Source organism: Mobula birostris, chromosome 1, assembly GCF_030028105.1.
Source record: "Mobula birostris isolate sMobBir1 chromosome 1, sMobBir1.hap1, whole genome shotgun sequence".
Classification (NCBI taxonomy): domain Eukaryota; kingdom Metazoa; phylum Chordata; class Chondrichthyes; order Myliobatiformes; family Myliobatidae; genus Mobula; species Mobula birostris.
Window position 1 is genome coordinate 118,458,454 of NC_092370.1, and position 26,971 is coordinate 118,485,424.

The 26,971-nt window shown below is 43.3% G+C and overlaps 1 protein-coding gene across 1 annotated transcript in view; it reads right to left on the reverse strand.

Annotated features, from left to right (window-relative positions):
• sntb1 (syntrophin, basic 1) overlaps positions 1 to 26,971 on the reverse strand; it is a 132,093-nt gene that overhangs the window by 102,052 nt on the left and 3,070 nt on the right. Inside the window, exon 2 of the mRNA XM_072261144.1 lies at positions 23,974 to 24,193. Coding sequence (XP_072117245.1) covers positions 23,974 to 24,193 — 220 coding nt within the window. The remainder of the gene's footprint in view (positions 1 to 23,973; positions 24,194 to 26,971) is intronic.

Consider the following 26,971-nt stretch of genomic DNA (forward strand, 5'->3'; position numbering starts at 1 on the left):
CATTGCATTTTGTAGGATTTATAGGCATCCATTAGTCTCATGAGACCATGGATTTGCGCCTTGGAAAGTTTCCAGGGCACAGGCCTGGGCAAGGTTGTATGCAAGACCGGCAGTTGCCCATGCTGCAAGTTTCCCTTCTCCACACCACCGATGTTGTCCAAGGGAAGGGCACTAGGGCCGATACAGCTTGGCACCGGTGTCGTCGCAGAGCAATGAGTGGTTAAGTGCCTTGCTCAAGGACACAACACACTGCTTCAGCTGAGGCTCGAACTAGCGACCTTCAGATCACTAGACCAACGACTTAGCCACTTGGCCACACGCCAACGTAGGATTGCCTTTATATTTATTATATTTTTATGGTTGTGTTCTTTTATGTTGTATTGGATTCAGAGTAACAACTGTGAATCCTTTACACATGTGCACTGAAAAATGATAATAAGCAATCAGAATCGGGTTTAAAATCATTGGCACATGTTGTGAAATTTAAGTTTACGGCAGCAGTACAATGCAAAGCATGGTAAATACAAAAAAGAATTATAGTATGCATATTAAACAGTTAAATCAAGTAGTACAAAACAGAAGTAAACTAAAGCAGTGGGTTGGAGATTCAGGAACAACTTCTTCCCCTCTACCATCTGATTTCTGAATGGATATTGAAACCATGAGCACTGAGTGTGTCTCTTCAGGCTTCTGTACCTCCTTACTGATGGTAACAATAAGAAGAGGGCATGTCCTTGGTAGTGGCTCTGGTTCTTTAAATCCACTTCCTAATTAGTGTATGCCCCATACCCTTTCCCACAGACATAGAGCTATCTGCTATTTAAGTATATTTATGAGACCTTCCTCTTTGGAAACTCCCGCTGAATATGCTTCCACCATCTTTTCAGGCAGCACATCACAGATCACAATGACTCACCCCATTAAAACATTCATATCTGCCATCTAGTTGATTTCAGCTTGGGTAAATGCAAAGTTAAATAATGAAACACACGAGACTCTGCCAAAATAGTTCAGAACCAGATTCAGGGTTATTATCACTGCCTTATATGACGTTAAAGTTGTTATTTTGTGGCAGCAGTACAATGCAAACACTATAAATTTATAAGTAGTGCAAAAGGAAAGGACTAACAAGTTTGCGTTCATGGACGATACAGAATCTGATGGAAGGGAAGCTGTTTTTGAGTTGCCTTTTGAAGATATCTTTGATGGTTGGGAGGGTGGTGCCCGTGATGGAGCTGGTTGAATCTATAACCTTCTGCAGCCTCTTGTGATCCAGTGCATTGGAGACACCATATCAGACAGTCAAGGAACCTGGCAGAATGCTCTCCAACAAACACCAATTAAAACTACTCACACTCCTAACAAAATAGACCAGCTAGCTTGCCTTCTTCATGATTGCTTTAGTGTGTTGGGCCCAGCCCTTCCACCGTTGAAACCTCCATGAGGAGTACCGTGTCTTGACTTCACCTTCTTGAGGTCCATAATCGCTTCCTTAGTCTTGAGGTTGAGTGCCAGGTTGTTGTTGTGACCCCACTCAACCAGCCAACCTCACTCCCGTACACCTCCCCATTGCCACCTGAGATTTTACCAACACTAGTGGCATTTGCAAATCAAGGACTCAACGGATCTGAATGAATACAGCATGCCTGTCATGGACTTCATTAAAAAAAAAGTCACAGACAAGTGTCTCTCCACAAAATCAGTCTTCCCCAACCAGACGCCCTGGATGAACCATGAGACGCGCAGTCTGCCAAGGGACAGATCAGCGGCATTCAAGATACAAGAGGTCCAGGTACGATCTCTGAAAAGCAAACCTCATGGGCAGAGTCACAATTCTGGACCAAGCTCGTTTCTTTTTTATTTCGTATTTGCACAGTTTGTTGTCTTTTGCACACTGGTTGTTTCCTCACCTTACTGGCTGCAGCCTTTCATTGATTTATTACGGTTCTTGGATTTATGAGTATGCCCACAAGAAAGCAAACCTCAGGGTTCTGTACGCTGACAAATCTGTACTTTGAACTTTGAAATTTATAGATGGTGCTTGAGCAATGCTCACCACAGTCATGAGCGTAGAGAGCAATATCATAAGACAAAGAAACAGAATTCCACCACTTGGCCCATTGACTCTACTACTCCACCATTCAAACAGGGCTGATTTATTATCCCTCTCAAATCCATCCTCCTGCCTTCTCCCTGTAACTGTCGATGCCCTGATTAATCAAGAACCTATCATCCTCCAACTTAAATATACCCAATAACTTGGCCTGTACAGCTATCTGTGGCAATGAATTCCAAAAATTCACCACCTTCTGGCTAAAGAAATTTTTCCTCTTCTCTGTGCTAAATGGACGTCCCTCCATTCTGAGGCTATGCCCCCTGGTCCTAGACTCGCCCACTATAGGAAACTCTCTCTCCACATCCACTATCTAGACCTTTAAATATTCAATAGGTTTCAATGACATCCCTGTTCATTCTTCTAAATTCTAGCAAGTACTGGTTCACAACCAACAAAAGCTCCTCACGTTAACCCTTTCATTCCTGGGATCATTCTTGTGAACCTCCTCACGACACACTCCAATGCCAGCACATCTTCACTTAGACAAGCGACCCAAAACTGCTCACAATATTCCATGAGCGGTCTGACCACTGCCTTATAAAGCCTCAGCATTACATCCTCGCTTTTAGATTCTAGTCCTCTCAAAATTAATGTTAATGTTGCATTTACTTCCTTACCACTGACTCAACCTGCAAGTCACCTCTAATGAACCCTTCCAGGCTCCTTTGCTTCCGATTTCTAAACTCCCCCCCCACTTAGAAAATAGTCCACACCTTTATTCGTTCTGCCAAAACACATGACCATACACTTCCCTACACTATATTCTGTCTGCCACTTCTTTACCCAGTCTCCCAATCTGTCAAGTCCTTCTGCAGTCACCTTGCTTTTTCAATACTTCCTGCCCCTCCACCTATCTTCATCCACAAACCTGGCCACGAAGCCATCAATTCCTTCATCCAAATCCTTCACATACAGACAAATACAAAAAGCAGTACCAACACTAACATCTGCGACACACCATTAGTCACTGGTAGCCAACCAGACAAGGCCCCTTCTAATCCCACTTTGCCTCTTGCCAGTCAATCAATCTTCTATTCATGCTAGTACCTTTCCTGTAATACCATGGGCTTTTCTTTTTAAGCAGCCTTATGAATGGCACCTTGTCAAAGACCTTCTGAAAATCCAAGTAAACAACATCCATTGACTGTCCATCCTGCTGTTATTTCTCCAAAGGATTCCAACAGATTTGCCAGGCAAGATTTCTTCTTAAGGAAACCAGGCCGACTTTGGCCTATTTTGTCATGTGCCTCCAAGTACCCTGAAACCTCATCCTTAATAATAGACTCCAACATTTTCCAACCACTGATGTCAGGCTAACTGCCCTATTATTTCCTTTCTTCTACCTCCCTCCCTTTGAGAATGGAGTGACATATGCAATTTTCCAGTCTTCCAGAACCATTGCAGAATCTAGTCTTTCTTAAAAGATCATTTCTAATGCTTTCACAATTTCTTCAGTACTTCTTTCAGAGCCCTGGGCTGTAGGCCGTCTGGTCCAGGGGACTTATCTACCCTTAAATTTAAGGCTCTCTAGCATCTTCTCCTTTTGAAATAGAAACACTCACTTATGCCCTCTGGCATACTCACACTTCTGACATTCTGCTACTGTCTTCCACGGTGAAGACTGATGCAAATTACTTAAGATTGTCTGCCATTTCTTTGTCTCCTATTACTACCTCTCCATTGAGATTTTCCAGTGGTGCAATATCCACTCTTCTCTTTTCTACTCTTCATATATCTGTAAAAGAAACTTTCAGATATTTTTAGCTAGCTTACCTTCAAATTCCACCTTTACTCTACGGCTTTTCTAGCCATCTGTTGGTTTTTAAAAGCTTTCTACCTTCCCCATAATTTTTGCTATATTATATGCCCCCTTTTGACCTTTGTCAGCCACAGATGCCTCATCCTCCCTTTGGAATACTTAATCTTTGGGATACATCTTTCCTGTGCTTTCCGAATTGCTCCCAGGAACTCCAGCCATTATGGTGTTGCTGTGATCCCAAATAGGGTCCCTTCCCAATCAATTTTGGCCTGCTCCTCATCTGACTTTAGCTTCTCCCTCTCAAACTGCAAGATGAATCTTACCACATTATGATCACTGCCTCCTAATGGTTCCTTTCCCTCAAATTCCCTGTTCAAATCTGGGTCATTAAATAACACCCAATCCCAAATTACCATTCCCCTAGTGGGTTCAACCACAAGCTGTTCTAGAAACTCTCATCAGCATTCTAAAAATTCTCTCTTGGGATCGAGCAACATCCTGATATTCCCAATCTACCTGCATATTGAAATCACCCATGACGACCACAACTTTATCCATTTTAAATGCCTTTCCTATATCCCATTGTAATTTGTAGCCCACATCCTGGCTACTGTTCAAAGGCCTGTAAACAACTCCCATCAGGGTCTTTTTACTCTTGCAGTTCCTTAATTCTACCCCACAAAGATTCTATATCTTCCGATCTCACAGTATGTGACCTCTTTTTAAAGATTTGATTTCAATTTTAAAAAAACAGCCAGCCCGCCCCCTCTGCCTCACCTTTCAATACAATGTGTGTCCTTGTATGTTAAGCTCCCAACTATGATCCTCTTTCAGCCACAACTCAGTAATGCCCTCAACATACCTACCAATCTTTAACTGCACTACGAGATCATCTACCTTATTCTATATACTGCATATATTCAAACATAACACCTTCAGTCCTGTATTCACTCTTTTTGATTTTGCCCCCGTTAAACTTTAACTCATCGCACTGACTGCAATTTTGCCTATCAGCTGCCTGTCTTTCTTCACAGTTCCACTACACACCTCATCTAGTTCTATACTGACCGCTCCATCCTCAGCCTTGTCACTCTGGTCCTCATCCTCCTTCCAATGTAGCTGAAACCCTCCCCAACGGGTCTAGCAAACCTCCCCACAAAGATACTCATCCCACTCTGATTCAAGCGCAACCTGCCCGGTCCCCAGAAGAGATCCCATGATCCACGAATCCAAGACTCTAACACCTGCACCAATTCCTCAGTCAGGCATTCATCTGCCAGATCATCCTATTCTTACCCTCACTGGCACGTGGCACAGACAGCAATCCAGAGATTGCTACCCTGGCATCTCTGCTACTCAACTTCTACCCAACGCCCTATATTCCCTCTTCAGAACCTTCTCCCTTTTCTTACTGATGATGCTGGTACCAGTGTGTACATAACTTCTGGTTGTTCACCCTCCCCCTTCAAAATGAGTGGACCTGATCAGAGACATTCTAGACCCTGGCACCTGGGAGACAACATACCATCCAGTTGTGTGTGTGTGTGTCTCTCTCTCTCTCTCACACTCACACATCCACAGAATCTGCTGTCTGCCCCTCCAGTTATGGAATCCTCCATCACTACCACACTCTTCCCCCCGCACCCGCTTCTGAGCTACAAAGACTCAGTGCTAGAGATCAGGTGGCTGTGACTTCCTCTGCTAGGTCATCTGCCCAGTTGTATCCAAAGCAGTAGAATTATTATTGAGGGGAACAGCCACAGGGGTTCTCTGCACTGGCTGTCTATTCCCTTTCCTACCCCTGACAGTCACACATTTACCTGCCTCCTGCAACTTAGGGGTAACTACCTTCCTGTAGCTTCTCTGCCATTTTCCCGTATGAGCCAAGGGTTACGGATCTGCAGCTCCAGTTCCTTCACACGTTTTCTAAGGAGCTGCAGCTCAATGCATTTATCAGGAAGACTGAAGGTCTTCCGAAGTTCCCACATCTCAAATAAGTAACATACCACTAACTCTGGGCCCATTCTTAGCACACTATGAGTAAAAAAAACACTTACTTAGAACCTCTGCCTGTGCTTACCCAAGCCTGTTGAGCCAAAGCCTGACCACTCTAACACTGAGCACTCACACAATAGCTGCTCTGCTTACACCTCGCGTCTTTTTATTGGCCCTTGCCAAGTGCCTAATAGATAGTTATGATTTTAGCCCATTGGAAAGTTCCCAAAGCACCCAAGCTCTTTTTAAACTTTGTGCTGCCTGACCAACATCAACCTCTTGTGCAAATGCAGCCCGTGAGAGTAGAGCAGTAGGCCAAGCATCCATATGAGAGGGGTACCAGTATCAAAGGAACTGCAGCTTCTTAGAGACCGAGTAGGAGGAGGAGATGTCATTACCAATCCCTAATGACTCTCCTGATGAGGATCCAGTGGCAGAGGGAGGTACCTAGGTTTAGAAGCTTATTTACCTCCTCTTAGACCTGCAGTGGTTGGGGTGTTTGCTCAGACAGGAATTCTAGGCAATAACCAACCTCTTGAAGTGCTTCATTACAATAGACGTGAGGCATCTCACACTGTTCTTCCTGGGCACAGTAATCTTTACTGCCATTTTGAAACAGGTGAGAATCTCAGACTACAGCAGTGAGAGATTGAAGATTTCCTTAAAAAAAATTCCAGCCAGTTGGTTGCCACAGATTTTCAGTACCTGGGCACATAGATCATTTGTGTCTGACATCTTGAAGGCTTCACCCTCCCAGAGGATGCTATGACATCGGTCTCCGGGACATACATCACAAGGTTGCTGGACGCAGTAGGGATTGACACAGTGTAGCATTACTCTCCCTTTCAAAGGGTGAATGTAAGGCTCATTGGGGAATGAAACATCAGTGCTATTCATGTCTTATACGAAGTAATGGTAGGCAAACCCTTCCACAGAAGTTGTGCATCCTGTTGTGTCCCTAGTTTCACATGGAATTGCATTTTTGCTCTCAATGGACTTCCGTAGGTTCTACCTGGCCAACTTTATAGGATTCGGCATCGCAGATCTTGAATACCACAGATAAGGCCCCCAACAGAATGCGAATCTCCTGGTTCATCCAGGTGCTCTCGTTTGGGAAAACTCAATATGCTCTTGAAGGCACGCACTCATCTATACAGGTCTTGATGAAGTCAGTGATGACTGTGGCTTATTCGTTCAGATCTGAAGATGAACCCCTGAATCTGGTCCAGTCCACTGATTCAAAGCAGTCCTGTAAAGACTCCTCTGATGCTATCTTCAGTCATCAGTCTCTGCCTGTATGCCAGGTGTAGAAGTATAGTCAGGGGAGCGGACTTAAAGTGCAAGCATGGAACTGCCCGGTAAGTGGTCTTGATAATGGTATAACCAAGTGTGTTGGTTCCTCATGTTCTGTAGGTAACATCTTGTTGGTCATTTGCCAGAGACTTCTTCAAGCTCCCTGGTTGAAGTCCCTCGTAATGACCAGGAAAGTGTCCAGGTACACTGCCTTGAGGCTGCTGATCAGGGTGCTTGGCTCCTTGAGGGGGAGTCTGACATTGCCCAGTGGTGAAATGTACCAGAATGACAGTAGATAACTCCCTTGACAGGTAGAAAAGATTTCACTTGACTGCTATATGATTAGGTTGGGGGAAGCAGGACTGAAACAGAACAATTGGTTAATCATGAAGCAAACACCAACATCTCTGCCTTGACCTGATGCTAACACATGGTCCATATAGTGGATGAAGCCCTCTGTCTAGTGTGCTGGGCGGTGAGCCACATCTCTGTGAAGCAGAGTACACAACAGTTGCTGACGTCCCTCTTACTCTCGTTCTGATGCCCTACTTATAAACATTCAGTTTCTGGTTGAGCTCATTGTACTTGTCTATATTATTCCCATATACTAGATGTAGGTATATGGGAATAATATAGACAAGTACAATGTATAGTCAGGGGACTAAAGAGCCTGTTGCTATGCTGTACAGATGGCGTAGGCAGTCAGTGTGAAGGTCAACTCATATCACCAGTCCAAACGTTTTACCCATGAGCAATGATTTCAATCTTTCTAAATGGCAGAACATCTGAGGTTTTCAAACAGAGGCTGTTGGGAGTGATTACTGTTCTACATGAGCCTCGCAATACTTCTCTCCAATAGTTCCACCCTGCCCCTGGGATCTGAGGCAGGAGTTGGATTAAAATGACCTCTCCCCTCTACTTACGAGATAATAAAAACATTCTAGGCAGTCCTTTGGCATCAACTTGCTTCTACTTCAAATCTGAGAATTCTGTTGAGGCCAATGTGCTCCCCACCCTACATAATTACTGCCTGTCTCAAAGCCATTTACTGCTCATGCTCAGCTACTCCCAGCTGATGATCACTCCTCTGTAGGAGAGATAAAGCCCATGAAGACTCATGGACTAGCAGCAGAGTGTTTGGCTACACAAGGTTTGGAGGTGGTTACAAGAAGGAGCATCTTATAGAGGTAGATGTGAAATAATGCAAAGAAAAAACAGGTTGGATGCACACAGTCTGTCTCCCAGGGAAAGAGAATCAAAAACTAGTGGGCATAGGTTCAAGTTGAGAGGAGACGGGTTTAAAAAGGGACCTAAAGGGCAACAATTTCATGCAAGGGGTGGTTGGTAAATGAAACACTGCTAGAGGAAATGCTTGAGGCAGATGGAATAACATTTAAAAAGACAATTGGATGGACGGAAGGTACATGGATAGGAAAGATCTTGTAGGATGTGAATGAAATGGGACTACCTCAGAAAAGAATCTTGGCTGACATGGACCAATTGGGCTAAAGGCTTGTTTTGTGCCTTATTAACTTCCAATTATTATATTAAAGAGGTACATAACGTATGCTAGGCTCACTGCTCTACTCCATCCACACTCATGACTGTGTGACTAAACACTGCTCAAATGCATATAAATTTGCCAATTACTCCGCTGTTGTCAGTAGAATCTCACGATGACGACGAAGAGGCACGCAGAAGTGAGATGGAGCACCTAGTTAAACGGTGTTGCAACAACAATCTCACATTCAACGCCAGCAATACCGAGGAATTTATTGGAGACATTAGGAAGAGGAAGTTGGAAGGACACACACAGTTCTCATTGAAGATTCAGCAGTGAAGCATGAGCAGCTTTGTGGTCCTGGGCATCAATGTCCTGGTCTCAACACATTGACGCAATCATGAGTAAGACAGCAGCGACTCTACTTCGTTAGGAGTTTGAAAAGATTTGGTATGTCAGAGACTCTTACAAAGTTCCATAAATATACAACACAGAATCGCAAGAGGCTGTAGATTTGGCCAACTCTTTTGGGCACAACCCTCCCCACCAAGAACAATTTCTCAAGGCATTCTTTCAAGGAGGAGGCACCAAACACGACGTGCTCTTCTTATTACCATCAGGCAGGAGGGTACAGGAGCCTGAAGACCCACAGGCAACAATTCACAAAACAGCTTCTTCCCCATCAGATTTCTGAGCAGTCCATTGAAAAAACTACTTCATTATTCCTTTTCTTTGCACTCTCTGTAATTTATAGTCACTTTATATCTTTGCACTGTACTGCTTCTGCACACATGTCATACAAGTCAGATAATAAATCTGGTTCAGATAAAGTGATAACTATTAATACAGTACATATATTTTAATATTTCTGGAAGATATGCGATAAAACACCAAGGCAGACCTGTAACTGAATATACTGTAATAAAACAATCAAGTTCGCCTTAGGGCATGTCACAAGCAAAATTTCACAAAGACCTTGTATGTCAACCCATGAACAATACTAAAATTCAGTGCTTAATGAGGGTCAACTGCTTCCGAGCCAAAGTTTGTGCATTCTGTTGCACCATGACATCAGACAACCCAGACCTTGCAGTTATACGGATGGCACATCCATCAGTGTTCCCCACTACCAACACTGCTCCAACACATTAGCAACGGTGCCTTCAAGTCTTGTTTTGGGATTCCTTCCTTGAATCTGTTATCTCCCCTTTCAACTCAAGGGTCCACCTTGTTTGACCAAGTGTTAAGTTGGCCTTTTTTTCCCCCATTATTTGTAATTCATAGATTTTTAAATGTCTTCACACAGTACTGCTACTGCAAAACAACAAATTTCATGTTCTATGTCAGTGATAATAAACCTGTTCACTCAACAGTTCCAGTGACCCAAGTGCTGAATGTGTGGAATTTGTATGTTTCCTGTGCTCCACTTTTTTTTTTTTCCATACCTCAAAACACACGGGTCGGTAGATAAATTGTTGACTATAAATTGCCCCTGGTGTGCAAGTCAGTGGTAGAATTTGGGGAGAGGTGAAGTGAACGTGGAGAGAATGAAACAGGATTAGCATAGGATTGGTTCAAAAGGGTAGCAGAGACCTGACGGGCCAAAGGGCATGTTTCCCTGCTGTACAACTTTGACTTTTGTTTGATAACATTCCTTTGGCATTAAGTCCAGAGAACACTGAAGAAAAACTCATCAGCATCCATGGAAGTCAAATCAAATCTGACTTGACTTACAAAAAGAGAAACAATTACCTTTTCAGGTGTGGGACCCTTTACCAGAACCAGGCGAGGGGTAGGTGGGGAGGGACATTTAGAAAAATGGGAATGTCCATAATAGGATGCCCTGAAATGCCTTAACAGGGAAAGCTACCAGCACATTAACAATTTGTTACACAGACCTAAGCACTCAATGATAAGGTGGGACATGCCCAAGAGGCTAGATTTATATGAGCGGAGATAAGAGAAACTTAGTCTTTGGTTTGAAAGAGGCTTTACTGACTGATGATTCTCCAGTTTCAATTTAAAGTACTTCTACATAATTACTGTCCAGGAAAGAGTCAAAATCTTTTAGCTCGACAGGATTTTTTTTTTTCACACCAGGGCTAGATGTCACAGAGTCTTTGCACTCTCAGAGAATGAGAGTCACAGTAAAAGTGCGAGGACAACTTACAGCAAACAGAATTAATGCACAAGTCCATCTGCAAGGGAATTTGCAGATTAATTCTCAAACCATTAAACAGAGTGCAGAAAAAATATGAAGGCAACAAACTCGTCCAATGTGGAATAGGGACAATGGCCAATCTTTCTGTGTGGGCAAGTGAAATGCCAAGATGCCCACCAGATCATCCACCTTTCTATGGGAGAACCTAGGGCTACATCCACACTAGACCGGATTATTTTGAAAACGCTGGTTTCACGTAAAAACGATAGGCATCCATACCAGGCGTTTTTGAAAATACCTCCATCCACATTAAAACCAATATTTGGGCGAATCTCCTCCTACTGGGCATGCGCAGGACACATCTACAGAAAACAAAAGAAGAGGAAACTATACTTGGTGTGCGTTTGTCCAGTTACAGACGAGAAAAACTTAAAAGGAAACTGCCAAACGAAAGACGGTGCGCGTTTGTCCAGAAACATTTCCTACAGCCATAGTCTCTTCACCAATGAAAGGGATGACTACAACTAAATGCAATAAGACTTGTTACTGGGCAAAAGTGAAATTTGCTGTTACCTCATCTGTTTGCCTTTACTCTTGCCATGTCTTTGTGTATTATTTTGCTGTGTTTAACATGTGCAATAAAACAAGTTACTGGGCAAAAGTGACAATTGCATCTATTGAATGTTTGCACAAGCAATACATTAATAAAGCACCTTGTTAAATGTATAAAACTGTCTGCATCAGTGTTATCTTGTATTTCCATACAATGTTACATTAGGCCGTTACACATCTATTGTCAGATATTGTTGTGGTGCTGGAGGTTGCATTCAAGAAAATAATGAAATGCCACGCTGCCGCCACCATCTGTTCCGGCACGTCATGACAGCGTTTTTAAATTAGCCGGTTACCCCGTACACACTACAACGGCCAACCAGCGTTTTCAGATTTAAACACTCCGGAGAGTGTTTTGGAAAAGCTCTGTTTTCGGGGGAGGAAAACGTCATTTCAGTGTGGACGCAGGGTCAAAACGAAGAGGAAAGGCTTCGGTTATGGATTTATCCAGTCTACTGTGGACGTAGCCAAAGGTTGGCAAGATAAACCCAGTTCGTGGACAGGAAATGGTTTCAAAGTTCAAGGTTACTGGACCAATTATCTGAAGCTACCAATTCAAACCCACCACTGCATCTACCATGGTTTAAACTCTTTAAGTCAATCTAAAACGAACACCTACCTTAAATGCCCTCCACCTCACCAATGTTCTTCAGGGAAGGGAATCTGTAATCCTTACAAAGTCTAGATCTAGACTTTCCTGGCCTCTGAAGTGGACAAGAGCTGCTTGCTCCTCCTGCTGTTCACACTGCTGACACATGACTACGTCACAGGACTCAGCTCAAGCAGTGTCATCAAGTTTGTGTGACAACAGCAGGTGGCTTTCTCAACAGTGATGATGAGACAGTACAGAGAGGAAGTAGAGCGGCAGGTGGATTGGTGCAAGAACAACCCAAGCCTGAATGTGGAGAAGGAAATCATTGTGGCCTTCGGGAAGGTGCAGCTGAACCATCTCCCTCTGTGAGTACATGGCTCCTCTGTAGAGAGAGTTAAGTGCACCAAGTTCCTGGGAGTTCACATCACAGATGATCTCACCTGGACCCTTAATACCACCACCCAGAAAGCTAATCTCCTAAGGAGATTGATGAAAGCGAGATGCTTCTCTACCCCCTCCACCCTTAACTGCATTTTATAAGAGTACCATTGAGAACGGCCTGACAAGTTGCATGGCCATCTGGTATGGGAGCAGCCGAGCATCGAACCTGACGTCCCTTAAGAGGACTGAGAACAGCTGAGAGGATCATAGGAGTCTCCCTATATCATTCAGGGATATTTATCAGGAGCATTGCGTAGGCAGGGCCCTAAGTATTATTCAGAATCCCACCCATCCATCATCCTTTGACCTTCTACCATCAGGCAGGAAACTCCGATGCATAAAAACATGAATGGTCAGGATGAGAAAGTTTCTTCCCTCAGGCCATTAGGCTTCTGAACTCTCTGCCACATTGCATCTGAAGTGTCACCAGTTAATCTGTTCTGCACCTGACAATATCTATACATCTTACTTCATTTATTTATGCACAATTCATCTGTAGATTTTACCCTTACTTTCATAAATTGTGTGTTATGCATACTACTGTGCTTTACACCCTGGTTAGGTGAACGCTGTCTTGTTTAACAGAATACAAGCATATAATTAAATGATAATAAACTTGACTAAATTAAACTGGGGTAACAAAAGTGCCTTCAACTTTATGGCTCACATTTTGGAGGAGGGTACTGCCCAAAGGGTGAGATCGAGAATTAACTCATCAATTCCCCTCAGCTCCTCAGCACATGCCAAGTGACACTGAGAGGCTCTTTGCGGTCCAGGTGTTTCAAATCTTGGTGCAGACCCTTGGAAGAAAATGTTTTCCTATTCAAAGGGTGGGGATATAAGGGACAAGCTACCAGAAGCAGTGATAGAGGTAGGTACAATTGCAATGCTTGAAAAGGCATTTGGGCAAGTACCTGGGTAGGAAAGGATAGAGAGATACAGGTGCAAGTACAGACAAAGCAGAATTCAGGTAGACAGGCATCTTGGCCGTCCCGGATGAGTGAGGCCAAAGGGCCTGTTTCCGTGTTGTCTGACTTGAATCGCTCCTTGGCCTCGAGCTCCTTCATCCACATCCAGGACTCATTGTTCTCCACCCACTGCCATTCACATCCCAGAGCTTCCTTCATCATCCACACTGCTCTTCCCCATCTCACTTTGCTTTCCCTGGTGTTAATCTGATTTAAACATCAGATTAGCATCAATCTGCGTTTCTTTTCCCTGTACTTTCTCCACGTCCATCAAGACCCTCAGTGGACCAGAAGTACCCTTGGCTCCATACTCCGATGTAGAGGAACACGGGCCCGATGCAAGCTAATGGGATTAGCAAAAACAGATACTACGGTGAGCATAGATGAGGGGCTGAATGGCCTGTTTCATTGCTGTACCACAATTCTACGACTAAAGAGTGCCCTCAGAGACAAGGACCTAGTCAACAAATTTCTAAAGCTTGAAGCCCTCCTCTCTTGCCCTCACACTGACATGTGGATGGCAACAGGTTTCCAAGTGTGCTTCCTCACCCTAATCCGTGTCCTTACTGATTTTCACCGAGACACTGCTGATCAACATTCCATTGATTCTGAATCCTTACATGGCTCTTGGACTGAAGCTGCTGAGAACCTTGCTGGCAACACTCAAGCCTTTGACCAAGGACTTCACAACTTCCACATAGCATCTTACACCATGAGCAGCCATTTGGCCCATCACAGCAATGCCAGCTCTTGCCCTACAGACCTCGAAATCACCGTTTTCCCAAGTGTTTGTCCAATTTTCTGTCAAAGGTTCCAAGTGGATCTGCTCCAGGTCGTAGTGTCACACAGCATGGAAACAAACCCTTCAGTTCCAGGGCAACCAAGGCTTTGGTCGCATCCAAGCAAGTCTCATTTTCTCATCTTTACCCCATATCCCTCTAAACCAGGAGCTCCCAAACTTTGTGTGCCATGGACTCCTACAATTAACTGAGGGTTCTGTAGACCCCAGGTTGGGAACCCCTGCTCTAAACCTTACCTATCCCAGTACCTTTCTAATGCTGTTAACATGCCTGCCTTAACCACTTCATCAAGGTAGCAAACTTCAACTATTGGCCACTAAGGTTGAAAAAGCTGCCCTTCAGGCTCACATTAGATCTTTCCCTTCTCACCTTAAACTTACTCCCTCTAGTTCTTGATTCCCCAACACTAGGAAAATGACCATCTATCCATACGCACAAAGCAGGAACGTCAATGTAGTAGTGTGATTAAACGTTTTACTGAGTGATGTTAGAAATGGTATACACTGGGCAGCTTACATAATGGCTGCTACGAATCAAGCCTGTTGAGTCCAAAACTTGAAAGCCTGTGCAAAAGCAGAGTGCCTCCCGCACGTAGGAGGCCCAATCGATTCACTGTGTGAGCAACGAGCCACATGCACACTTACCACATTTTCCAATCAATCCGATATGGTTCGCTCATAAGACATCTCAATAACCTCACCTCTCATTGTATTATAGGCAAAATTAATGAAGTCCCAACCTGTCTCCAGAGCTCCGTCCATGAAGTCCCAGCAACATCTTCATAAATCTCCTCTTCATCCATTCCAGCCGCAGAGTGCCCAAAATTGAACATAATATTACAAATATGGCCTCACCAACATCTTGTGCAACTACAACCTGACAGCACCCTGACTGATGTGACCCAGCGTGCCAAAGGCCTTCTCCACCACCATGTCTAACTGCAACACCACTGTTAGGGAGCCGTGTACTCGCACTGCTAGGTCCCCTGTTCTACACCACTCACCTTGCGTTCATACTGAAAGCCCTGATTTGTCTTCCCAAAATGCAACGCCTCAGACTTATCAGGATCAAACTCCATTTGGCCATTCCACAGCGCAATTACCCAGCTGATCAACATCCCTCTGAATTCCGCCAACTATCGCACTAGAAAGTCAGCAATATCCCCATATTCAGGGAGCAACATCTCAAAAAAAATTCTCAGATTTACCGCAGAGAGGAGGCCTTTTTGCTTGTTATACCCATGCTGGCAACATTTGGAGGATGTGGCAGAGTTAATTGCTCAGTTTTGTGGTTTATCTCAAAAAAAAGCAAATTGATGCAGTTGGTCATATGGCAGCTGCTATGACATATGACCAAGGCAGGGCCTATTGTACAGAGTTCTCAGATAACTCTTCCTGGTAATTGGTAATATTATTGTCACAAGCACCAAGATGCAGTGAAAAACTTTTATTTATGTATTATCTGAACAGATCATCCAATACACAGGTACATCAAGGTAGTACAAATGAATTCAAGGAAACGCAGAATATACAGTATCACAACAGTTACACAGAAATCACAGTGCAGGAACAAACATAAAATACAAAGGCCATGATAAAGTACACCGAGAGATCAAGAGTTAAACTGCATTGTTTAATAGGTCAATTCAAGAGTCTGCTTACAGCAGGATAGAAGCTGCCCTTGAGCCTAGTGATATGCGTTCTCAAATTTTACATCTTCTGCCTGATGGCAAGGTGAGAGAACAGAGAATGACTGGGCTGGGATGGGGCCCATCATTATGTTGGCTGCTTTGCTGAGTGGCACCACTCACATTTGTGTTCGTGAGGAAGGGCATGCACCAACTAGAGAGTGGTTTCAGGGCACGAGTGCCACGCCAGCATGATGGGCTGAATGGCTTCCCTGTGCACCACTAGATTCTGAGATATCACTTAATATCATCTGAAGCTGCATTTACTAAAACTGCTAGCAAATTTTGCATCACTTAATTCTCCTCCAACAAAAATGTGCAATGAATAGAATGATAGGGAAGGGAGAAGGCTCATGTGGGGCATAAACTGAGGCACAAGTCTGCTGAGGAAAAGGCCTCATTAAAAATGAGTGTTACCAGTACAAAAAGTGAAATTAAAAACATGTTCAAAGCTGTGTGGGCTGTGAGGGCTAATTGATACTGAATTGCCCATAGTTCATAGATCAATGGCAGAATAAAAAGAAATGGGATTAATGCAAAACTGCACCCAGGTCATGCCTTGTTCTCATTACTACAATCAGGAAGGAGGTACAGAAACCTGAAGGCCTACACTCTACAATCAGGAACAGCTTCTCCTCCTCTACCAACCGGATCTCTGAATGGACATTGAACCCATGAACACTTCCTCACTAATTTTTTAAATTTCTGTTTTTCACTGCTTATTTAACTAATACAATGTAAATGTATGCACGTCCCCACACTTAGCTGCTTTTCTCTCATTATTCTCTCACTGCATTGCACTGCTGCCACAAAGACAACAAATTTCACGATGGCTGCCGGAGATATTAAACCTGATTCTGAGATTGGTGCTCGAAGATTACTATGCAGTAACAAGCCTGTTACTACACTGCCCCACTCCACAATCAAACAGATATACAGATGGGAGGGTTAACTCCAGGACCAGCAACTTCAGATACACTGGCCAAAATCCCTACATCCCTATAGGAATCATGGCTCATGTTGTTTCTTCTTTCTGGATGGCTTTCTGATGAAACAGCAGTAATTTCTACAAGGGTCAGCTACCAGACGATACGAGTTAATAACAAGAGAGTGGATGAGAATTTGTTTAAATCAGCGCAGTGAGTTGCTGTGATCGGGGACATGTTGCCTGAGGAGGCAAAGAAAGCAAACTCAAGAGGAAAATTTAGAAGGTGAATACTTTAAGGCAAAATATAGTTACTGGACTGTGGGACAGAGGAACTGATTAGAGATCTCTTAAAGATGAGCCAAGTGCATAGGTTCATTTAGTTTACACAGTGAGGTGCTCCAAGATTCACTTAAACTTGGAACCCAGTGAACGAATGACATTTGCAATTGCTTCCAGCTAGTGTTGTTTACTAGCAGAAGTCATAAACCTCAGAGTTGGGGGGGAAAAAAAACAATACTAATTCAAGATTCACTTCAATAATCCTTCAATGGGGAAAGAGATGATTAAGTGAGCACTAACTGGTGAAATTTAGCTTCAGTCCTGGAAATACAAGATTTTTTTAATAAAGGAACTCTATTTAAGACTGGAGACATGGACATTGGGCACATTAATTTTCTGTACCTTTATTGGAATTTACAAATCATGGAATCTTACAGTAGGGAGTGAGGCTGCCCAGCCCATTATGCCAGTACTAGCTTTCTGAAAGAGCTGTTCTCCAACCCTGCATTTCTGTAACTTTTCATGCTTTATCCATCACTGCTGTTGAGATTTTTTTTCCCCCCCCAGATACCAGTTTCCTGACCACACCAAGTGTGGTGCAAAACATTGCTTGTGCGACCAATAGCTCCGATTCGGTGTTCCTCAAATCTCACTCTCCTGCCGTGGAGAACACTTTCTTCTTACTGTTGGTGTTGCAAAGGGAAGACCAGAAGTCCACGTTGGTCACTCTAACCTTCTCCTAACAAATGGTGCAAAGTCAGTAAAATGTACGTGGTTAGCACCATTCACAAAACTGCAAAAGCCAAGCTGATTATTATGCCATGTGGACACCTTTGTTGCCTTGGAGTGAATAGTTGGGCTGAGATGACAAGTGCAATCACCCCAGCAACATCACTATAAAATAGATTTGTCCCATTACAAAATGAATTGAAATACATGCTTAAAGCTAATTTCTTTTCAAGAGAAGCAATTGAAGTTTCTCATTAAAATGTATTAGGATTGTAGAACTTTTGTAGCACATTTCACAAGGAAGGGGTTTAGTCAGTTTGGGTTTCTTCTTTAAAAAAGTGTAGGAGGCTAGTAGAGATTAAAATGAGGTAAATAGAATTATGAAAGGCCCAACCAAGGGAAACAATTATCTTTTTAATTGCATTTTTGTTCACCAGATGTGGACCACTGACTATTGTCCACCTTTGCACTGTGGAGGCTGTTAATGTCAAACACATTAGTGGGTCTGGATACAGGCCAGACCAAGCAAGAGCCAGAGATTTTCTTCCCTGAATGGTACGTGTGAAACCAAGAGCCTCATGCATTAATCTGAGAGTTTCATGGGAGAATCTTCTCATTTTCCAGATAATTTTAATTTAAATTCTCCATCTGGAGAGTTCAAACTCCAGTCTCTGGATCAATGGGCCGGTCTATGGCTTTTTGCCCAGTAACCGAACCACAATGCTAACAAAGCTAAATTCAAGTTTATTGTCACATGCACAAGTACAGACAGTCAGTGGCCTCTTTATTAGCTATATCTCATATGGCCACTGTGCTCGTCATCTTCTGCTGTTGTAGCCCATCCACTTCAAGGTTTGACGTGTTATATGCTCAGAGTTGCTCTTCTGCACACCACCGTTGTAACATGTGGTTATGCGTTACTGTTGCCTTTCGGTCAGCTTGAACCAGGCTGGTCATTCACCCCCGACTTCTCTCATTATCAAGGCATTTTCGCCCACAGAACTACCACTCGCTGGATTTCTTCCCCCGCCCCCACCCCCACCCCCACCCCTCTCTGTAAACTCTAGAGAACGTTGTTTGTGAAAATCCCAGGACATCAGCAGTTCCTGAGATACTCAGAACAGTCTGGTACCAACAATCATAGCGACTCAGATCACAGCTCTTCCCCATTCTGATGTCTGAACAACTGAACCTCTTGGCCACATCTGCATGATTTTATGCATTGGGTTGCTGCCACGTGATTGGCTGTTTAGACATTTGCATGAATGAGCAGGTGTACCTAATAGAGTGCCCACTGAATGGATATGCACAGGTGTAAAGAAAAGTTTACTGGCAGCAATATCACAGACACATAGCATCATACAAGCAGCACGCACAAGAAAAACATATTAAACATCCCTTTTCTGTTGGCTTGAGGCAAGGTGAAAATTTATGTATTTATGGAAGGATTAGAGGGAAATTGAATAGAGATGTTTTCCCCCAATAATAGTGGCCTGGAACTGACTGAAAGGGAGATGGCAGGTCGAGTCTTCACCATGGTTAACACCAACCCAACAAGCTACAGACCAAGAAGCGGGAAATGGGATTAGTCACAGTAGCTCTGCGATTCCTGGAAGCATGTCAGTCTATCATACTTAAAATAAACTTTGTGCATAAGCCTGTAAGTCTGTGTTTTTTTTAAAACGTTGCCTTGGAATTCAGTTTCCATCCCCAACATCAGGTACTGATCTCAACAACTGCCTGCTGTGAACATTGCTCTTCATTTCTGATGTAGTTCTTAGGCAATTTATTCTTAACCTCATCTCTGTTCTTCACTTTCCACTGAGTTCTCAACTTAATCCTTTTGGCAACCGCAGTCAGTGCTGAGTCCGAAGAGTGAACTTCATGGGGTAGGTTCAGAAGAGGAGAGCCAAAATTAATTAATGGACAGTTGCTCTCAAATCCTGAGTCCCAGGAGAAACCTCCTTTCACAGCGAGTGGAGAAAGTGAAACACTCCCTTGGGGAGGGGTGGAGGTGATTAATTTAGGGGAAGAAAGAAGAAGGGGCTGATAGAAAGGGAAGTAGAGGCTGGGGAAGGGTAGAATCACGTACAGATTGGAGTGGGGGGAGGGAGGAGAAATATGCAAGATACTTCCTTGCTGGACATTTGAAGCAATTTACTTTAAGGCATGGCTGATGCATATTACTCTATAGTGACTGAACGCCAACACTGCAGCTTGCCTCTCTGAATACTTGGAATGATGCAATGGAACCTGTTAATTCTTGTACAGGGTGTTGACAATATTGGTTTATATTGCAGCAGACTGTACTAGGAGCACAAGTGTTGTTGGGGATCATCGAGTCATGGCTGCGACATCAGAAAAAGTCATCCAAGCCGATCGTGATTCCCAAGATAACAAATCAGCTGTGAGAATCACAGACACAAGAGATTTTGCAGATGCTGGAAACCTAGAACACAAAATGGTGATGATGGATCTCTGCCCAAAACGTTGACTGTTTATTCATTTCCCTAGATGCTGCCGGACCTGCTGAGTTCCTCCAGCATTTTCAGTTTGGAACAGTGAAAATACAGGGCAAATCTATCTTTGTAACAAACCCACCTTACGACCAATGGGTGACTGAAATTTGTCCTTTCAGAACTCAAATCACTACCCAAAAATTTGAGATACAAAATAAAATTCACTCAGAATTTAAGGGGGAGAAGGAAATAAATGCTATTTTTTCCCCAACTTATTTCTTGACATGTATGCAGAACATGCAGCTTTACATTACAGAAAAAATGATATGGATCAATTGCTTGAAAAGCAAACATGCCATAATGCAGAGGTGGTCTTCCCATCAGATTACCTTTCCCCAACTGCTTCTTTTCTAGGTACTTTTGTTAGCCTGAGACACCCAACAGAACAAACAGGAACAATGGTAAAACTCAGATCAACCAGCATCTGTCGAGCCAAAAGGTACAAGTCAAGACCCTGTAAAGCCTCAGAACTTTGACTTACACTTTTGCCTCCACAGATGCTGACTGACCCACTCAGTTCTGCCAGAATTAGGTTTCTGCTCTAGATTCCAACATCTAAAAGATTTCTAAAAAATTAGCTTTATTTGCAGCAAAGATCACAGTCCGAGGAAGTACTGGGGCACCAACTTGGCACGTCCACAACTTACAAACACTAACCCATAGATCTTGGGAATATCTTAAGTCTCTTTTGTCTTTATACCTGGAGGAACTCCCCAGCTTCTGGGAACGTGATGCAGTGCAACTCACCGGTTTAATATTTCCAAGGAATAGGTCACCTCTGGTCGACTGACAATGGAGCACGAGCACGAGTCCTTGTGTTCAAGAGCTCATTGTGCGACCTGAACCCTGGACTTTTCTACCAGTTTCCACCGTCTGTCCTGAATTGGCAGAACTAGTCAAAAGTGAAGAGGCTAAATGGATTGCAATTTCACAGGAAGCCTCAGCTGTGGTCTCTCCCTCTCCAAGTGCCTTGAACGTGGATTTGAAGAGCTCTCACTAGGGTGGCAGATCTGCCCTAGTGGATGACATCATGAGCCTATTCATTCCCAATTTAAACACTATACAATGCAACACTAACATTAACTGTCTCTCCGGAAATACAAGACACTGCAGGTGCTGGAATCTGGAGCAACAATTGTTATTACCTCACAACCATCAGGCTCCTGAACCAGCATGGATAACTTCACTCACCTCAACTCTGACTGATTCCACAACTGACAGACTCACTTTCAAGGACTCTACAACTCACATTCTAAGCATTTATTGCATAGTTGGTCTCCTTTTGCACATTGGTTGTTTGTCAGATATGATAGTTTTTCCATAAATTCTATTGTATTTCTTATTTTCCTGTAAATGCCTGCAAGAAAACTAATCCCAGGGTTGTATATGGTGACATACATATACTTTGATAATAAATTTACTTTGGTGATCAATCTGCTGGAGGAGCTCAAGGTCCTGATGCAGGGACATGACCCAAAACATTGATAATACATTTCCTCCCACACATGCTGCTCAACCAGAGCTCCTCCAGCAGATTATTTGCTGCTATCGTTCACCTCACCACTTGCTCATCTTAAACAACCCACAACACATTGATTTTACATTCAATCCACTAAAGTTAATTCGAGATGTTAAACCAACCTCCACTTTAGTCAGGTGACAGGGCCCTCACTGACTTAGTCATCTCACTTTCCACAAGAAGATTCCTAGAACCAGTTTAGCCAGTAAAACTCCGGATTTGGAGCTCAAATTTATTCAGCTACAATCCATCTTGCTCAGTTTTACAATACATATCAATACATAAAACTTCAGAACTGTCTGACATTTTGGTTCAAGAATGGCTCCAGGAAGAAGGATAACATCTGTTTGTACAGACAATCAACAAGTTCCATCTCTAAATAACAAAGCAAATGAATTCTCAACATATTCCAGAAGTTTCACAAGAAACTGAAATGTATGACTTATATTCATACAGTCCATGTAACGGGAAAAATTCCCCAGCTTCAATCAAATTTGACTCCAAGAAAATAAACATTAGGACTGGTAACCAAAGATTTGGCCTAAGAGGATATTGTAGAGGAGAGAGACCCAGAGCAAGGGAGCTTTTGGGTGGAATCTCGGGGCTTAGGACACAAACAGCTGAAGGAACAATCATCAGTGGCAGAGTGATTATGTTCATGGATGACTGACCCACCCCACAATTCAAGAAGCAACAGTACCCACACATCACTAATAGTTTAATAGTTTAATTATTGGGGGGGGGGGGGGCGCGGCGCTTGTAGGAAATTCTTGGCATATTAACTTGTAACTGCAGTTTTGTAACACCTGATAAATTGGTTTGTTATCAAGGTAAAAACTTTACCAGTATGTTTTGCATGCTATCAGTACAGATCGTTTCATCACACCAGCACAGAAGCAATGCAAGGGAAAGACAAATAACAGAATGCAGAATAAAGTGTTCCAGCTGTAGAGAAAGTGCAGTGCAGGCTGACAGTAAGGTGCAAGTCATAACAAGGTAGATTGTGAGGTCAATAATCCATCTTATCATTCAACAGTCTAACAGCAGTGAGACAGAAGTGTGATTGCACCTGATGGCTCATGCCTTCAAGCTTTTTTATAAAACCTTCTGCCCAATGGTAGTGGGAGAAGAGAGAATACACAGGCAGACCAGTATCTGATTATGTTGGCCGCTTTATCAAGGCAGGGAGAAGTGCAGACAGTGTTGCTTCTGGAGGGGTGCTGGTATATGGATGCAATGCTCCAGAAATGGACAGGAATACAAGTGCCATACCGCAGTGGTAGCATCCATGCTTCTGAATGATGAAATACGAACTTTCAAATCCTATACTAGAATCTCAATCTAATTCTCCCTGTGCATTAATGGGGTAGTGCAGCACCGTCATAAGTGGTGATGTTTGGACAAGATGATAAACCAAGTGTTTTCTGTCCCTTCTGACCTCACACCAATAATTTGAAGCTCTTACTGGTGACAGTGTGTGATTCTCAAACAACCAGTGCAAAACACTATCTGGTCATTATCTTATTTTTTTTTTTTGAACAAATTGCACATTACAGCAGTGGTCACTAGTTACTGGCTGTAGAGGACTTTCATATGTCTGTGGCATTTTAGAAATGCCTTCCGTTTCAGACTTTTACAAAAGGTCTAAATTTCTAAGATTTATAAGTAATGCATCCAATAACAGAAAATAGCATGGCAACATTCAATTTACCCAGTCTTACAATAGCCCATTCACATGCAGACTACCAGGAAGAAACTTTAGACATTGCACCAATAATACTTCTTTATGAAACTGGCTTCACAAACAATATTTAAATATTATCTTAGACAGATTAAGGGTTAGGATTTGAACTCAATATTTGAAAATGAAATTTGGTTTTAAAATATCTTCAAACATTGAAAATTATGAAGGAGTACGGAAATTCTGCAGAAATGAATCCAGTCCTGGTTACACAGATGGAGCAGTCACATGGCAAGATCTGACCGTGGCTCATTGCGTCTGCATTGAATTCAATGGGCAACCACAAGTGGATGTGTACACAGATATGGCCGGAATTTCTAAGCATTCACTCACCCTCCAGGAGTACCTCTTTCCCCGCTCTCTTCAGAGCCTGTACTGCTTCGTCATGTGTTGCATCTCGCAAGTCCACGGAGTTCACAGACAAGATGGCATCCCCGACATACAGAGCCTCAGTCTGGTCAGCCGCTAGACCCTTGAAGATCTTCGAGATCAGGATTGGCATCTTGTTCTCTTTGCCTCCTTTGATGCTGATCCCCAAACCCCCAACCTCCTGCTGAAAGAAGGAAACAAAGGTGTTAACCTTAGGGATTAGTGTAGACCATCACAGTGCTATCCAACCATACAAAAGCTAAGGGCATTAGCTCACCAACCAACATTGGACTACAGGGGCATCTGAGGGCCAATGGGCACCTCTTCTCAGTTGAGAGAAGAGACCATTCCAAAGACATGAGCACAAAATGTCAGCTGTCTCCAATACAGCAGAGCACAGAAGGACATGACATAGGGATGTTGTCTTTCCAATGAAAAATTAAATTGAACTCACTTTAGTTTTTCATTTTAAATACTTGAAGAAAATCTCATCTATGTTCCTCTATTAAAATGTCCAGAACAATGTCCCAAAATGCTTCATTAAGAGAAACATCAAACATTTCACTTCACACTGAGGCACGCAAGGACCGATGATCATTAAGGCTTATAAGGAGTTGATCTCCCAGTCTCTCCAAACTGCTCTATCATGCAATGAGATCATGATCTGTCCTCAGCTTGACTTTCCTGTCTATCATCCTGAATCCAGGACTCCCATAAACATCTTCTGATCTAGGTGTTAACACAGTCTCCACAGTGGTTAGTTATAAAGCTACATCTGCCAGAGCTGGCCCAGGGGATTGATAAGGGCAGAGAATTAAATGTGCTCTAGATGGATTTAAGCAAGGCCTTTGGCATGGCAGGCCAGTTCAGACACACTGGATCCTGGGTGAGCTTGCCATTTGGATACAAAATTGGCTTGATGGTAGTGGAGGCTGGTTTTTCTAGACTGGAAATCTGTGACCAGTGTTGTGCTGCAGGGATCAGTACTGGGTCATCTGTTGTTGGTCATATATTTTAATAATCTGGATATAATGTTGTTGGCATGGTCAATACGTTTGTGGGTGACACCAAAATTGGTGTGGTGGACAGTGAAAAAAAGTTGTCTATGGTTACAACAGGACATAGATCAACTGGGAATATGGACAAGGGAACTTTTTGAACCTTTGAAGAGCATAGCAGATGAAATTTAACTCAGGAAAGTGCACACTGATGCACCTTTGGAAGTTAAATCAAGTCTGGAATTATACCACCAATGACATGGTCCTGGAGAGTGTGGTACAACAGAGAGACCCAGGGGTACAGATACAGAGTTCTCTAAATTTAAAAAATGGCATCAATGGTATACAGAGCAGTGAAGACATGTGACATGCTTCCCTTCACAGTTCAGAGTACTGAATATGAGAGTTGGGGTGTAATTTTAGTTGTACGAGATGCTGGTTAGGGTGCACATGCGGCCTAACCAACATGGTGCATTGCTCTTGTTAGCACTCAACAGCAATGAAGTGATTAAGCTAGAGGGTGCAGAAGAGATTCACAAGCATGCTTCTGGAATTGGAGGTCACGAGTAGGTTGGGTCTACTTTCCCTGGAGAAAAGTGGGCAGAGAGATGACAAAAAAAAAAAAACAAAATTATGTGAGGCAATAATAATAGATAGTCAAGAGCAGTTTCAATGGTACAGGTGTCCAAAACCACACAGCACAGGCTTAGTTTGAGAAAGGGGAGGTTTAAAGGTGATAGGAAGGGTGAATTTCTCACAGAAATAGCTGGTATCTGGAATGAGCTGCCAGCGGCAGTGGAGGAGGCAGTACATCTCTAAAACCCCACGACATCCTCTTCAGTTCCATCCCAAATGGGCAACTGCATACTGAAACCTCACTCCCACCAGGGGAAACACTGCCAATGAATTTCTTAAACGATGGAACAGGGAGGGGCTGCAGAAGAGGAGCGGAGGAGATGCAGGCATGGCTATCAAAAGTGGAGTGGTTCCTTCAATGGGTTGGAACTGGGGTTAAGCAGTATGTAGGGCTGGGAAATGGGGGCGAGATGGGCTTGAAGAGATTGTAGGGTCAGTAAATCGAGATTATTCAGATTGGGGCAAATACTGGTTCACGAGCAATACCCACTCAGAACCTGCAATTCTAACAACAATGTGTCATTATTGTGTTATACAGACATTCAGAGCACTAATTGAAGTGTCCTCTGACTCCAGCCAACATCAGATAACACAAAGCCTTCATGTCCAAGAACAAACAAACAGCTTGTGCCCTGTGATTGTTGTACACAAACTAACTACTGGAGGACCTCAGCCAGCTCAGCAGCAGCTGGGGTTTTTGGGGGGGGGGGGGGGAGGGGGAGGAAGTGAAGCAATAGTCAATTTGAGTCCAGACAAAGGGTTTCAACCGAAAACATTGCCTCCAGATACTGCCTGGCCTGCTGAGTTCCTCCAGCACATTGGGTTACCTTAAAGCGGGAGTCCCGTATTCCAAGATGATTTTAGGGAGAGTATATGGGGCAGTGAGAAACTAGATCTTCTACTCCTTTTGACCATAAGATATAGAAGAATTAGGCCATTTGGCCCAATGAGCATGCTCCACCATTTCATCATGGCTGATCCATTTTTCCTCTCAGCCCCAATCTCCTGCCTTCCACCAGCACCCCCACCCCTCATATCCTTTCATGCCCTGACCAATCAAGAGCCTATCAATCTCTGGCTTAAATATACATAAAGATTTAATCTCCACAACCACCTGTGACAATGAATTCCACAGATTCACCACCCTCTGGCTAAAGAAATCTCCATTCTAAAAGGGCACCCCTCTATTCTGAGGCAGTGTCCTATGGTCTTAGGCACACCCACCATAGGAAACATCCTCTCCACATCCACTCTATCAAGGCCTTTCACCATTTGATAGATTTCAATGAAGTCATCCCTTATTCTTCTATATTCCAGTGAATACAGGC